This window comes from Chiloscyllium plagiosum, chromosome 16 (genome assembly GCF_004010195.1).
Source record: "Chiloscyllium plagiosum isolate BGI_BamShark_2017 chromosome 16, ASM401019v2, whole genome shotgun sequence".
NCBI lineage: Eukaryota > Metazoa > Chordata > Chondrichthyes > Orectolobiformes > Hemiscylliidae > Chiloscyllium > Chiloscyllium plagiosum.
In genome coordinates, this window is record NC_057725.1 from 13,409,060 (window position 1) to 13,425,987 (window position 16,928).

The 16,928-nt window shown below is 42.8% G+C and overlaps 1 protein-coding gene across 5 annotated transcripts in view; it reads right to left on the reverse strand.

Moving 5' to 3' along the window:
* Nucleotides 1-4,789: 4,789 nt before the first annotated feature.
* The window catches only part of ckap5 (cytoskeleton associated protein 5), a 119,592-nt gene continuing 107,453 nt past the window's right edge, over nt 4,790-16,928 (reverse strand). For 4 of the 5 annotated variants that reach the window (XM_043705461.1, XM_043705460.1, XM_043705464.1 and 1 more), the window contains 2 exons: nt 16,690-16,847; nt 4,790-5,931 (listed from right to left, as the gene is read on the reverse strand). In XM_043705461.1, coding sequence (XP_043561396.1) covers nt 5,698-5,931; nt 16,690-16,847 — 392 coding nt within the window. In that variant the 3' untranslated portion in view covers nt 4,790-5,697. The remainder of the gene's footprint in view (nt 5,932-16,689; nt 16,848-16,928) is intronic. The other variant, XM_043705462.1, reaches the window with a different exon arrangement.

The following is a 16,928-nucleotide window of genomic DNA, read 5'->3' on the forward strand; positions in this document are numbered from 1 at the left end:
GGTTTCTCTACCCAAGAAAGAATTTGCTTGCCAGAGACAGTTTAGCCAAGGGTCACCAGGCTGATACATGGATAGCAGAAGTGTCCCAAGGAGACATTGGTTCAACTGGACATGCATTCCTTCGGCTTTTGGATGCGAGGATCTGGTTAAAACGTATAAAATTCCAATAGGGCTAGACTGATTGGACGTTCTCTTTGTTTTGAGACTCTAGACGTAGATACCAGAGCTCACAATATATGGTAGGCCATTTTAGACAGATTAAGAAACATTTTTTCACCCAGTAAACCTCTGCAATTCTCTACCACAGAAGACTGTGGAGGCCAAGCCATCAAAAAATATTGAAGAAAGACAGGTACATTTTTAGATTTCAGAGATAGTGAGAACTACAGATATTGGAGAGTCAGAGTAGGGAGTGTGTGGCGCTAGGAAAAGCGCAGCAGGTCAGGCAGCATCTCAGGAGCAGGAGAGTTAATGTTTCAGGCAGGACCCGAAAGGCACTGATGGGTATAGATAGAAACAGGAATAACATTGAGGTAGAGGATCAACCATGACCATATAGAATGGCAGCAAGCTCAAATGCCATAGGAAATACTAAGAAACTTACATTAACTCCAATTTCAAAAACTTACCATCTAGTTTTGCTATCTGCAAGCTTAGCAATATTACTTTCACTTTCCTGACCTAATAGATATTGTAAATAATCATGGGCCCAGCACAGAAACTCTGGTTTTTCACTAGGTACAGGCTGTAACCATGAAAATGTGCACTTTGTCCCAAATCTATTAGTTAGCCAATCCAACACTATGGGCTTTCTCAAGTAATCTTCCATAAGGTGCCTTACTTATTATCTCTTCAAAGAACTGAAATGAATGCGTCAGGCATGATTTCCCCTTTTTGAAGCCATACTGACTTTTCTTGATTATACGTATTTCTAAATTAGATTAGATTACCTAGTGTGGAAACAGGCTCTTCGGCCCAACAAGTCTGCTTCACTATTACATCCTTTATAATAGAACCTAACATTTACCAGCTAACAGATACCAAGTTAAGTGACCTATAGTGACCTGCATTTTTGTCTTCTGCCCTTTTCGAATAAGGGTGCTACACAAAGTCAGCCAGTCCTCTTGTATCTTTCCCAAATCAAAGCATTCTTGGAAGATTACAATAGTGCATTCACACACACTCTCTCTCTCTCGCGCTACATTTTAAAACCCAAGAATGCAAGCCATCATGGTCAGCCTTTAACCCCATCTGTTTCCTGTTTTCTCTACTAAGTGTAGTATTTCTTTCCCTCCACCCCACCTCACACACCATGTACAGCATTCCAAAAATACTACATATCCTTTACTGTGAAAACTGATGCAAAGTATTTATTCAAGTCCTTTGCCATTTCAATAGTCCATAATTATTTAGAGTCTGGATGTACAGCACAGAAACAGACCCTTCGGTCAAACTCATCCATGCCAACCAGATATTCCAATCCAATCTAGTCCCACCTGCCAGCACCGGCCCCATATCCCTCCAAACCCTCCTATTTATATACCCATCCAGATGCCTTTTAAATGTTGCAATTGTACCAGCCTCCACCTTTTCCTCTGGCAGCTCATTCCATACACGTACCACCCTCTGCGTGAAAAAGTTGCCTCTTGGGTCTCTTTTATATCTTTCCCCACTTACCCTAAAACTATCCACCATCCCAGGGAAAAGACTTTGTCTATTTATCATATCCACCCCTTCATGATTTTATAAATCTCTATGAAGGACACCCCTCAACCTCAGACACTCCAGGGAAAACAATCTGAGCCTATTCAACCTCTCCCTATAGCTCAAATCCTTCAACCCTGGCAACATTCTTGTAAGTCTTTTCTGAACCCTTTCAAGTTTCACAACATCTTTCTGATAGGAAAACCAGAATTGCACGCAATATTCCAACAACAGCCTAACCAACGTCCTGTACAGACATATGACCTCCCAACTCCTATACTCAATGCTTTGACCAACAAAGCATACCAAATGCCTTTTTCACTATCCTATCTACGTACTTAGCCTAAGATCTATTTACCTGTCTTTTATGTATTTAAAGCAGCTCTTACTGTGTTTTTATGCTGCTTGCTCACTTGCAAAGTTTATTTGCTCTTTACGTTGCCATCTTCTGTTGACGTTTTAAAAACTTTCCCAATCCTTTGGCCTACCACTAAGCTTTGCCACATCGCATCAAATTGAAAGAAAAACATAAATCCTCAACTTCCTTGGTAAATCATGGTCAGTCAAACTCCTTCCCAGAATCAATCATTCTCTTTTATTGGAATATATCTTTGCTGTAAGTCACAAAATATTTTCTTAAACATCTATTGTTATTCAGTCTTTTCGGTTAACCTCCTTTCTCAGTCCATTCTAGTCAATTTAGTTCTTTTCCCAAAGTAATCATCCTTATTTAAGTTTGCGTTTTAGATCCAAGTTACTCATTCTCAAACAATGCTAAATTCTACCATGTTCGCTGTTTTCTAGGAGATCTGTTACTAAGATCACTTAGTAATAATGATTAGATTCCCTTTGGTTCAACAAGTCCACACCGACCCTCCGAAGAGTAACCCACCCAGACCATTTCCCTTTGACGAATGCAATTTCACCCCATATTGTATCTCCCATCAGATGATCAAAGATCAACCGGTCACCCTTATTTCATCTTGTCTCAGCAAAGCTGCCCCATCACCATTCCCTTTCTGCCTTCTTTTCAAAGAATCACACAGTAATGCAGAGATGACCACTTCGGAGGTCCTACTTATATCCCCAAATTGTGATTGCAAAAACACATCCCTTGTTCGGCCACTCATTGATACCACTGTGGATCACAAACTCAGACTGCTCAATCTCCCCAGAAAAATGTCCTTCAACTGCTTTGCAACATCCTGGAGACATTTGCAACAGCACTGTTCCTGTCCTCCTGTACAACTAAGCCACCCACTATGCCATTGGCTTGTTTCTTATTGCACTCCTGAGGAATTATTACCCTCACCAATATTTAAAGCAGATTAGAGAGCGAAATCATCTCAGGAGACTGCTACACTACCTGCATGGCTTGTTCAGGCTCCCTGTGGGCACCTATTCCTTATCTGCATGCTCCTGTCCTGTGGTATGACTACATTCCTAAATGTGCTATTCCTATAAGATACTCCAGAGACACTGGGAATTGGTGTTTCCAGAAGGACCTGGAAGTCCCAAATCCAAGTCAACATTAAGGCCTGGCAAACAATTAGGAAAAGGAAATGGTACATAGCTTTCATTTTGCCAATCTTGGTTAAAGATGGGCAGCGCAGTAGCTTAGTGGCCAGTACTGCTGCGCCTCAGAGCCTGGGTTCAATTCCAGCCTCAGGTGACTGTGTGCAGTTTGTACATCCCCTCTGTGTCTGCATGGGTTTTCTCCAAGTGCTCCACTTTCATCCCACAGTCCGAAGATGTGCAGGTTAGGTGGATTGGCTATGCTAAATTGCCCAGTGTCCAGGGTTGTACAGGGTAGGTGGATTAGCCATGGGAAATACAAGGTCATAGGGATAGGGTAGGGGGTGGAGGGATCAGTGTAAACTTGATGTGTCAAATTGCCTGTTTCCAGACTGAAGGGATTCTATAAAACTAAGCCTTAACACAGTTAAATGAGCCTTAGTGAGATCACATATGGAATACTTTGTAATTATTTGTTTCTTTGTCAAGGAAGGATATACCAGGGACACAAAAGGTTCAGAAGATTAATTCCTGGAATGAGAGGATTGTTTTAAGGAAATTCAGAATAAATAAACTCTAAAATCTGGAAGATTACAGGGAGATTTCATTGAAGTACAAGAATAAAGGAGACTGACAGCAATGATTACAAGAGGCTGTTTTCCTGGCTTTGGAGTCAAGAACTCAGTGAATAAGTTTTCTCCCAATTTCAATCCTATATAGCTTGTTATTGTTTTTTTCTGAACAAGTTGAAAACCAACAGCAAATTATACTGGCAGGCATATTGCTAAAGAAATCCAACAGAAATTCAGTGGCTGGTGACTGCAATGGAGATTAATTAGAATAAGGTTGGAGGCATTCCTTTGGGTAGAACTATCAAACTGGTATCAGTGGGAGGAGAAAGGCCACACAATGTCAACAATCATCAACACGGTGCAGTTTGTGGAATGATAGCGTACATTTACACGCATGGAAGAGAAATGCATATTTCTTCTCCCTTGTATCCCCAAGATATTCATTTAGTCCTTTTAAGTTAAGATTTGTAAACTGTGTGTCCATTAAGATTTCTCTCCCTTTTAAGTGCTCTCACAACCTTAAACAAAACAAAGTTGATTAGGTGCAAATCAGGTCCTCCAAATCAACTTAAACTGAAACACTTTCACTCCCCTCCTCCCCCATAACATTTGAAAGCATGGGAGTATTCACTGGCCACTTATGTCACCATGGCTCAACTGATCCATCTTTCCCCATAGGGTTAGTGCATAAACGTGTGTTAAATTCCAAAATAGAAAATTCACAAAGCCAGTTTAGTTGCCCACTTTAAAAGCTTTCTAGTTGCTACAGGTATGGTCTAGTGTAAGTCAGACACATACCAAAAGCACGAATCCCAATTGTAAATCTGAAATTCATAATTTAGCCAAAAATTTGTATGAACTTACCCAATTGCGAGGAGACTTGAGCGTTGACAGTCACTGGAGAAATGGTGATCTGCTAGCTTATACAAAAGTAATTTTCAAACCCCTTTAAATTAAATCTCGTCAGTTTGTGGGAAAATAAGTAGCACCCAAACAGATTTCAATATTTATCATTTATTATGTTTGTCGTATTATTTCCCCAGTGCTTTACGAGAAAGAAAACATCTTCCAGTTGTGAAATCTCTCTGGTCATGATCCTTCCATGAAATCTATAAAAAGTTTGACTTACACAGGGCCCTAGCTATAAAAGTACCAATTTAACAGCTACAACTATCCACAAGTTATTGCTTTAAAAATTCTTAATTATAATACAGTTTAATTTGGTTAACTTGTAACACAGATCTTTGTTTTAATAGTCTTTATTAAAAAAACACTTAAATATTCATAACCTCATGTCATGCTTCATGATTCCGTACAGAATCAACACATTTCAAGTTGAGCTGATCACAGGGAATGAAAAACACAACAAGCAACAGTCAGAACGTTCTAAACTTTCTAAAAGGAACTAAACAGACAGATCTAGTCAGATAACAGACTTTCATCTCAATATTTAATAGATGGTGCTGCATTAGTCAAAACGGAAATACAGGCAGCAAGGTCTGAAATAAGCTATCAGAGTCTCAATCTTATCACCTGATGCCAATAAAATTTCAAATGGAGACATGAGCAATACACAGCAGCCAACAACTTACTCTGATACTATCCAGATGTTCTTCTGCTTTTGCATACAAGTATGAGAACCTTAGAGAAGCTAACTGAAATTATCGAAATTTAACTGGTTCTAGAAGTGTCAGTGTGAATGTTCACAAGTGCACAACAGTTCTTAGTATTTGTTGTTAATGCAGTCCAGAAGCCTATATACAGAAATGTATTATGTCACAATACATAGTTAGTCACTGTATTGTACATAAATGAAAAAAATTATACATACTATGTCAACAGGAGGCCAATAGTTATGAAGACGCCTCTATCACACTTAACAATTGCACCATTATTTATGGGTTATCTATTTACGACTGCTTTTTATTCTTTCCAGTCTTTTCTTCAGATCATCAAGGTTAGCTGCTGAAGTGGTATTACTGTTGGTTTGCATTGGTGGATGATGAGATTCTTGTTCTTGGTTGTATTCCCGTGAATCTCTAAGATGGGCGAGTTTATTATGTAGCAGCTCAGAGGACGACGCAACTGTAGGGACTGTTGGTTTAGACAGGAGGGAGGTTGCAGGTTGCCTTTCTTCATGCTGTATCAAAGTCGATGAGAAAAAAAGTTAGTGCCATTCGGAATACGTAGGAAAACAAACATTGAACCAAGTTACATTTTTGATGAGGAACAAAATATAGTGAACCAAGTTTTAAAAATGAATCCAGAGATCAGAAGTGACTTATAGTTCAGAGGAGTGAGCACTCCACTTTGTTACTATGGATTCATGGGAGAGAATGGGACATTGCTGGCTAGACCAACATTTTTAGCCACTCCCAACTACCTAAAAAGGATCCACTTACAGACCATTTAGTGTAGGTACATTCACAGCACTGTTTCAATGGGAGCTCCAGAATTTTGACCCAGCAAGGAAGGAATGGTGGTTTAGTTTCAAATCAGGATGGTATGGGGCCTGGAGGGAAACTTGCAGATCATAGTACTGTTGTGCATCTGTTGCCCTTATTCTTAGAGGTGTTTGTCACATGTTTTTGCAGTGTATCTTACAGATGGCATACAGTGCTGTGGTGTTAGAGGGAATCAGTGTTGACAGGAGCTGGATTGGGTACCAATCAAGTAGACTGCTTTGTCCTCAATGGTGTCAAGTTTAGAGAGAATGTTACTGGAGCCGCACCCATCCAAGCAGGTGGGGAGTACTCCATCATACTCTTCACTTGCGCCTAGAACATGGCACACAACATTTGAGTAAGGTGGCAAGTTACTGGTCACAATTCCCAGTCTGAAGTTTTTTTGTAGCAATAGTATTTATATGGTTGACACTGTTCGGTTTCTGCTCAAGAACAAATTCCAGGACAATGTTCGCATAGTAAGTCAGTGAATGGCAATAGCTTTGATGGTCAAGGGGGCTCAGTTCAATTCTCTTTTGTTGGACATGATCAGTAGCTGACTCTTGTGGCAATATGGGCATTCGGCACAGAAATACAGAACACTTCATTATCAGAGAGGTTTAAATGAACAGATTGCTGAGTTGGCAAAAAATACCCCTATTCCAGGTTTTATGATCAAACAACAGTAATTGATAAAGCAACAGGAGATGGCTGGCCCAAGGACACTAACCTGGGGGAACACTTGCAATGATGTCCAATGCAAAGACCATTGATTTTCAATAAACAATGCTCTCCTGTTGTGCTAAGCATAAATTTCTGCCTATTTCAATTTTACAAGAACTCCTTGACATCACATTATCAAAATGCTACCATGCTGCCAAGGTCATTCTCACCTCAACTTTGGAAATCAGCTCTTTTGTCAACACTTAGTCTGTGTTAGTCCATGATCTGGACCTGAATGTCACTTGGCAGAACACAAATTGAGCCGTGGTATGTAGGTTATTGTGATGCAGGTGCTGCTTAATAGCACAGTCAAGAACATTTTCCAGAAGATAGAGGCAGCTGATACGGTAGTAATTGCCTGGTTTGCTTTGTCCTGCTTTAGTCAACTTTCCTCACTCATGAGTACAAACCAGCACTTCGGATATGTTGGAACAATTTGCCTGCGGATGCAGTAAGTTCTAGAACAGGTCTTCAGCAACACACTAGAAAGTTACTGGATCTCAGACTCATAGCTGAAGGCATGGGGATATCAGCAGCACTGGCTGGGACAGCATTTACTGCACATCCCCTTTTGCATTTGAAGGTGGTGGTGAACCATCTCTTGACCTGCAACAGTCCATTTGGTATGGGTACATCCAAAATTCCATTAGGAGGAGAGGTCCAGGATTGTTAACCAGCAACACTGAAGAAACAGTAACATATCTAAGTCAGGACGATGTGCAACTCGAAAGGGAACTTGGACTGACTGAAATAGATTGAAGAGTGATGTCTGAAATACTGGGGACCTCAGAATAGCAGCTACGTTTTCCAGTAGCACTTCTGGTTAAAGATGGCTGAAAATGCTGTCTTTTGTCTTAGCATGCTGCCTTCATTCAAGATAGGAATATTTGTCAAATCTCGTTAACTGTTTGACTGTCCAGCAGCATTCACTGGTGTCAGTACTGTAGACCTTCATCGTAACTATTGATTGCTGGATTACTCATCAATGGAATGCTTATGTAGTACTGTGGCTTTACAAAGCTGACAATATTTTTGTCTACTTGGTGTGCACCTGCATTCCATCTTGAAGCACACATGATCCCCAGAGTTGATGATAACGCTAAGACTTTAGGATTTGCCAGGTCATGATGCAGTGGATCATCATTCTGATTATGGTCCACAGTTCATTATAGATACCTAGTCTTATCACCGATATTAATGCAAAACTTATCCTATTTAGCAGGACTGTAGCATCACTTAACATGGAGTATATCTCCAGTCTGAAGGCCAAATTGTGTTTGCTTAAGGATCCTGTAGCAGTCACCACTAAATGCCAACATGGGAAATTCTTCAACAGTTGCACATGCTGAGGATTAGGTGATTAAAAGGTGGAGTATTAATTCATCAGCTAATGGAAGCTGATAGGCAGTAAGGAGAGACAGTTTTCTTTTGCCATGTCTGATCTGCTAGGAGATGAAATGTCATGAGATCCAAATTCAAATGTTCATGAATTCCAGGGCTACTCCCATCTGACTGTATAACACAGCATCTTCAACAGTGTTGGGTCTGTATTCCCGAGGACACAACTGAGTATGGTGACAGAACCATATTGATCCATCAATATTCCAGACTGCTCTGCAAATATGAATTTTAGGCTGATGCTTGACTAGTCTGTGGGACAGCTCTATTAAAATTTGACTCAAGTCATAAATCACTCATAGCGGCATCTGTTAGTCTCACGAGACCATGGATCTGCACCTGGGAAGCCTTGCTTCAATCTTTGTTGGTAGAGCAGTGTGTGTCATGGCTGAAGTGACCCACACAGGAGTGGCAGTCTCTGCTGCAGCAACTGCACTTGAAGACACGATCCTCCAGTGTTGTCATGGTGTTGTTTTTTCGGCAGGAAGCTCAGCTTCTCTTCTACACTTTTTAGACCTCTGCCTAATTCCAGCTTCCCATCTGTTCTGGTGTGGAGTTCGACACCATCAGTTGATGTCCCAAAGGTCTGCTTCAACATGACCACGAAGATGATGCCGAAAAGGGTGGGGGGCAAGCACACAGCCCTGCTTTACACTGCTGTGAATGTTGAAGGCTTCTGAAGAGCCAAACTGAACAATGCCCTCCATTGTGTGTGAAATGACTGCACTATCCCGAGTCGTCTTGTGGGACAAGCAGTACTGGTGAGGATGTTGGACAGGCTGCCTCTGCTCACAAGGTCGAAGGCCTTCGGGAGATCAATGAAGGTGAAAGAGTGATTGCCTTTTCTCTCTGCATTTCACTTATAGTTGTCGAAGGGAGAAGATCATGTTGATCGTGGAGCATTCTGACCTGAAACCACAGTGAGACTCAAGATATACCCTTTCGACTATATTCTGCAGTCTGTTCAGGACCACGTGGGTGAAGACCTTCTCAATGAGGCTCAAAGATTCCCCTGTAGTTGTTGGTCACTTCTGTCCCCTTTGTTCTTACAGAGGGTGACAATGTTGCAGTCTCATGTCTTGCCGCACTGCTCCCTCTTTCCAGCACTGGCACGGTAGTTCGTGCAGGTGGTTTAGCAGGACACCCTCTGATGGAATGCCATCCAACCCTGATGCTTTCCCATGGACGGGCTGCTGATTGCTTTACTCAGCTCTTTGGCAGTCAGCAATGCATCCAGTTGTTCCATGACAGGCAGATATTCCACAGTGTCGAGTGCACTGAGATGCTGTTTTCTCTGGAGTGGAGTTCGGAGTAAAGCTCCACCCATCTCTCCATCTGCTTGCCTTTGTCTTTGATGTTCTCCCAGTTATGGTTTTCAGTGGTGCTGTCTTGCTCTGGGTTAGACTGATGGTTTTCTTGATCCACTCACACTCCACAGATGTTGCCTAGGTCAAATGACGACTGAATGCTTTTGTGTAGTTGTAGCCAGCAATCACTTGTGCAGCATCTGGCTGTTTTCTCGGTCTTGCCTCTTGCTGCCCTTAGCACTTGCACTTTTGCCTGGGTCGGGTGGCGTTTGTGCTCTAGTAGTGCAACGAGCTCACCGCTGTCAGAGGAGCAAAGTGGACTTAAGCTTGCTTCAAACCAGTCCTGTATATTGTTCTCTTTCTTCCAGAAGACCTTGAATGCAGTGCTGTGGATAGTGTCTCTGAGAGAGTTCCAGTTCAGAGTCAGAGAGGTATAGCACGGAAACAGACCCTTTGGTCCAACCAGTCCATGCTGACCAGATATCCCAACTCAATCTAGTCCCACCTGCCAGCACATGGCCCATGTCCTTCCAAACATTTCTTATTTATATACCGATCCAGATGCTTTTTAAATGTTGCAATTGTACCAGCCTCCACCAGCTCATTCCATACACGTACCACCCTCTGCGTGAAAAAGTTGCCCCTTAGGTGTCTTTTATATCTTTTCCCCCTCACCCTAAACCTATGCCTTCTAGTTCTGGACTCCACCACTCCAGGGTGGTGCTATTTATCCTATCCATGCCTCATACTTTTATGGACCTCTATAAAAGGTCACCCCTCAGCCTCCAATGTTCCAGGTAAAACAGCCCTAGCCTATTCAACCTCTCCCTATAGCTCAAAATCTCCAACCCTGGAAACATTCTTGTATTTTTTCTAAACCCTTTCAAGTTTCAAAAGATCTTTCTAATAGGAAGGAGACCAGAATTGCACACAATATTCCAACAGTGGCCTAACCAATATCCTGTACAGCCGCAACATGACCTCTCAACTCCTGTACTCAAAACTCTGACCAATAATGAAGCAGCAGCGGCCCAAAAGCTAGTGATTCCAATCAAACCTGTTGGACTACACCTGGTGTTGAGATTTTTAAATTTGTACACCCCAGTCCAATACTGGCATCTCCAAATCCTGACCAAAGGAAAGCATAGCAAACACCTTCTTCACTATCCTATCTACCTGCGACTCCACTTTCAAGGAGCTATGAACCTGCACTCCAAGGTCTCCTTGTTCAGCAACACTCCCCAGGACCCTACTATTAAATGTATAAGTCCTGCTAAGATTTGCTTTCCCAAAATGCAGCACCTCACGTTTACCTAAATTAAACTCCACCTGCCACTCCTCAGCCCATCAAATCAAGATCCCGTTGTAATCGGAGGTAACCTTCTTTGCTGTCTATACACCTCCAATTTTGGTGTCATTTGCAAATTTACTAACTCTACTTCCTATACTCCCATCCAAATCATTTATATATAAATGAAAAAAAGTAGTGGACCCAGCACCAATCCTTGTTGCACTCCACTGGTCACAGAACTCCAGTCTGAAAAACAACCCTCCTCCACCACTGTCTACCTCTAAGCCAGTTATGTATCCAAATGGCTAGTTCTCCCTTTATTCCATGAGCTCTAACCTTACTGACCAGTCTCCCATGGGGAACCTTGTCGGACGCCTCACTGTCGTCCATATAGATCACATCTACCATCTTTGTTACTTCTTCAAAAAACTCAAGTTTGAGAGACGTGATTTCCCATGCAAAAAGCCATGTTGACTATCCCTAATCAGTCCTTGCCTTTCCAAATACATGTACATTCTGTCCCTCAGGATTCCCTCCAACAACTTGCCCACTACAGACATCAGGCCCACCGGTCTATATTTCCCTGGCTTGTCCTTACCACCCTTCTTAAACAGTGGCATCACGTTAGCCATGAACCTCCAGTCTTTTGGCACTTGACCTGCAACTATCGATGATACAAATATCTCCGCAAGAGGCCCAGCAATCACTTCTCTAGCTTCCCAGAGTTCTCGGGTACACCTGGTCAGGCCCTAGGGATTTATTCACCTTTATGCGTTTCAAGACATTCAGCACTTCCTCCTCTGCAATATAGACATTTTAAGATGTCACCATATATTTCCCTACATTCTATATCTTGCGCGTCCTTTTCCACAATAAACATGGATGCAAAATACTAGTTTAGTATCTCCCCCATGTCCTGCGGCCCCATGCAAAGGCCACCTTGTGATCTTTGAGGGGCCCTATTCTCTCCCTAGTTACCCATTTATCCTTAATGTGTTTGTAAAAACCCTTAACTCTATCTGCCAAAGCTATCCCATTTTTGCCCTCCTGATTTCCCTCTTAAGTATACTCCTACTTCCTTTATACTCTAAGGATTCACTCGATCTATCCGGTCTATACCTTACATATGCTTCCTTTTTTTTCTTAACCAAACCCTCAATTTTTTTTAAGTTATCCAGCATTCCCTATACCTACCAGCCTTTCCTTTCACCGTAGCAAGAATATACTTTCTCTGGATTCTCGTTATCTCATTTCTGAAGGCTTCCCATTTTCCAGCCATCCCTTTGCCTGCGAACATCTCCCACCCCCAATCAGCTTTTGAAAGTTCTTCCTAATACCGTCAAAATTGGCCTTTCTCCAATTTACAACTTCAACTGCAAGATCTGGTCTATCCTTTTCCATCATTATTTTAAATCAAATAGAATTATGGTCACTGTCTCCAAAGTGCTCCCCCACTGACACCTCAGTCACCTGCCCTGCCTTATTTCCCAAGAGTAGGTCAGGTTTTGCACCCTCTTCGGTATATCCACATACTGAATCAGAAAATGTTCTTGTACACACTTAAATTTCTCTTCATCTAAACCCTTAACACTATGGCAGTCCCTGTGTTTGGAAAAGTTAAAATCCCCTACCGTAACCATCCTATTATTCTTACAGATAAGAAATTTCCTTACAAATTTATTTCTCAATTTCTCTGACTATTAGAGGGTCTATAATACAATCCCAATAAGGTGATCACCCCTTTCATATTCCTCAGTTCCACCCAAATAACCTCCCTGGATGTATTTCCAGGAATATCCTCCCCTAGCACAGCTGTAATACCAACCCGTATCAAAAAGGCCACTCGCCCTCCTCTCCTGCCTCCTCTTCTGTCCTCCCTATAGCATTTGTATCTTGGAACATTAAGTTGCCAGTCCTGTCCATCCCTGAGCCATGTTTCTGCAACTGCTATGATATCCCAGTCCCACGTTCCTAACCATGCCGAGTTCATCTGCCTTCCCTGTTAGGCCTCTTGCAATGAAATGAATGCAGTTTAATTTATCAGTCCTACCTTGTTCTCCGCTTTGTCCCTGACTGTTTGACTCGCCTTTGTTCTCAACTGTACCAGTCTCCGTTTGATCCCTTTCCTCCATCTCCCTGGGTCCCACCCCACCTTAATAATTTAAATCCTCCCGAGCAGCTCTAGCAAATCTCCCTGCCAGTGTATTAGCCCTTTTCCAATTTAGGCGCAATGTCTTTCTTGTACAGGTCCCTTCTACCTCAAAAGAGCTTCCAATGATTCAAAACTATGAATCCTTCTCCCATATACCAGCTCCTCAGCCATGCACTCATCTGCTCTATCTTCCTATTTCTGCCCTCATTAGCTGGTAGCACCAGGAGAATTCCAGATATTACAACTCAAGGACCTCCTTTTTAAATTCCTGCCTAATTTTCTAATCTCCCTTCAGAATCTCCACCTTTTCCCTTCCTATGTCATTGGCTCCAATGTGTACAATGACGTCTTGCTGGCCTCTTTCCCATGAGAACATTTTGTACACTCTCAGACATCCTTGATCCTGGCACCAGGGAAGCAAAGCACCATTCCGATTTTTCACTGCTGGCCACAGAAACGTCTGTCTGTACCTCAGACTAGAGAGTCCCCTAACACAATCGATCTCTTGGAACCCAACGTACCCCTCATTGCATTAGAACCACTCAATGCCAGAAGCTTGACTGTTCATGCTACGTCCCCCTGAGAATCCATCACCCCCGACATTTTCCAAAATATCATACTCCTGTACTAGCTGCCTATCTCTCTTACCTTTCCTGAAATTAACCCGTCTATGTGACTGTATCTGAGACTTTCCCCCCTTCCTATAATTGCCATCCATCACATCCCCTTGCTCTTGTAAATTCCCCATTCCCTCTGTCTCTTCAACTGATCTATTCGAACTGATAGAATTTGCAACCAACTGCAATTACAGATATAATCCTCAGTAACACAAACTCTCCCCAGACTCCCACATCTGACAAGAAGAGCATATCACTCTACTAAAGGCAATTTTTGCTTCTTTCATTCTACAGACCAGAAAATAGCACTGTCTTATTCCTCTACAAAGTCTCTGCTGAAAATCTCCTTCTGGTGGGTCTACAAGGAGCGCATCTTTCAGTGACTTGATGAACTCCACCGCTTTGAGTGTCGGGTCTTAATGGCATTGATGCACCCCTTGCCTGGAGGCTTGTCATGATGCATCTTTAACCAAAGTCTGATCTTGCAGCAAACCAGAGAGAGTGATCCGCGTCAGTCAGCACTGACAGGAGCGAGTCAAGAGCACGTTTCTCAGCCGGTAGCACCTGGTGATGACCAGGTCTATCTGGTGCCAGGGTTGAGTGGGGATGTCGCCAAGAAACTGTTTTAAGCTTTGGTCTGGACGTGGGGGTTGAGTGACACAATTCGTGGAGCGTGCAAAGCTGACAGTCATTGCCTATTGTTATTCATACTGCAAATCCCATACTGTCCCAGGCAGTTTGGCCAGGAGTCATGGTTAGCGGCCACCAGCGTTGAAATCACAAAGTAGCAGCAACTGTTCCTGACTTGGGATCCCCTGTATAATCTGCGAGAGCTGGTCTTGGAAGTCGTCCTTTGCATCTCGTGTGGAGTACAGGTTTGGGGCATTGACGTTGCAAGTTTGACAGGCCCGTTGGACGCGTGGAGTTGAAGTGAGAAAATCCACTCCATCCCATTCTCGCTAGGCTCTACCATCTTCAGCAGTGCGTTCTTCATGGCAAAGTCGACACCATACTCCCTGGTCTCGTCTGAGCCCTTCCCTTGCCAGAAGGTGGTACACTCTCTCTCAGTGTTCCTGATTCTGAGGTGTGTGTCTCTTGGAGCCTTGTGATGTTGACTTGGAGTCTCAGCAATTCATTGTTAATTACTGCTGTCTTGTGTGTGTGTCACTGATCTCCCAAAGGTCATCTGATATGCCAGTGGTCATGGTCTGTATATTCCAGCAGGCAAAAGTGAGGACTGAAGATGCTGGAAACCAGAGTTTAGATTAGAGTAGTGCTGGAAAAGCACAGCAGGTCAGGCAGCATCTGAGGAGCAGAAAAAAATTGACTCTTCAGGCAAAAGCCCTTCAGGCATTCCTGATGAAGGGCTTTTGCCCGAAACGTGGATTTTCTTGCTCCTCGGATGCTGCTTGACCTGCTGTGCTTTTCCAGCACCACTCTAATCTAAAAACTGTATATTCCAGCATCCTAGTCTGAACACTGGCCTATTTCTTTGTCTTCTTGTTGTGCTTGGTCCAGTGTTTACAGTCCGCAGTTTGGGCTACTTGCACCCCTAAGTGCCACATACCCAGTTAAGTGGGCAGACTGTGTCAGGATAGTAGGTGATTGGTTGGGGTGGGTGGTAGCTGTCCAGTGAGGTGTAATACCCTCTCCCTCCATTGAAAGAAACCCCTGGCACCTTGCTCTATGCCCATCATGCGCAGGCTGATAACGGCAGACTGCTGCTTTCAATGTTGTGCCGTCACGGTGAGGCGACACCAGAGTAACCTCTCCAGGGTGCAGGCCTGAGCAAGGTTGCATGAAAGACCGGCAATTGCTCATGCAGCAGGTCTCCCCTCTCCATACCACTAATGTTGTCCAAGGGAAGGGCAAGGGCCAATGCAACTTGGCATCAGTGTTGTTGCAGGAATTGTCAGAACGATGTTGAAGACAACGTCGAACTGCCTTAGGAATTCCAGCACCGAATGTGTCCTCAGTTTACTCCTGAAGTCTTTCCCATGAGTGGATATGGCTGCAAGGCAGCAGAGGTTGAAATCAGAGTTCCTCCGCTGCTCCCCAAAGTCTTTGTATTATCAAGCTAATGGGAATAGTCTGCTTTGCCCAAGCCAGTCCTAACTGTGCACAGGTCTCAAGACTGTCTCAACTTTATTTGATCCAAGGAGATCCCAGCTTCTCCAACCTCATGTTAAGCAAATCCCCTCCTCACGAAACTACTCTGGTAATCTGCTCTGCATTCACTTCCTAAACTGGTAGTGAAAAGACCTGGATGGAATACTATCATTGTGGTCTAGGTTCATCTTTATAAAAAGTGTGCAGCATAACATTTTCTTTGTATTCAATGCCTCTTGTTGAAGCTCAAGATGCCATACGTTTTTTGTTAAATATTGTCTTCACATGTCCTGTAATCTTGAAGGATTTATGCACATGAACATCTTGATTTGTCCCTCTTGTACTCTTCAACATCGCCCAAATTGTTTCTCCCTATCCACATAGATGACTGTACACCTCTTAGCACTAAATTCTGTTTGCCATTTTCCTGCCCATTCTGCTAGCCCATATCTTGTTGCACTTAATTGGTTTTAGCCTTAATGCTTGCCACACTTCCAAGGTTTGACCATTGGCAACATTTGAACATTTACTCTTCATTCCAATAATAAAATTATTTAATAAAACACCAAAGTATTTTTGTCTTGCCCTGAGCTTTTAAACATTAACATCTTTTTGGGCCTTAAAAGGAACAGAAATATATCCCAAGTCAGGTGATGGCACCCCACACACCTGCTAGTTTCCCTCCAAGCAAAAGGAGTTGGTTAAGGCATGGTGTCATTTGGGTGAAAAAGGAACTGGAAACTGGAGTTGAGTGCACAACATTACAGAATTCATTAAGGTTGGTTTCTAGGACACATCATCTGATAAAACACCATCAAAACACCTCAAAATGTTAATCAAGAAATAATTCCTGTTACCTTGGAATTATTTTCTAAGCCACAACGCTGCCGCAGAATTTTTAATCGTTCCAAGTATACAGCTGGACCAACTTCTTCTCCATTAGTACTAACCGCAGAAGGGATGGAGGTGGAACTCGCCACATACGGAGTCTCGTCTGCAGGTGATGAAAATCCTGCTAAATATGGAAATCAAGTACACATTAAAAAAGGATCAAAAACAAAATGTGAACCCATTTTCAAGCTCCTTCCCAAGAAAG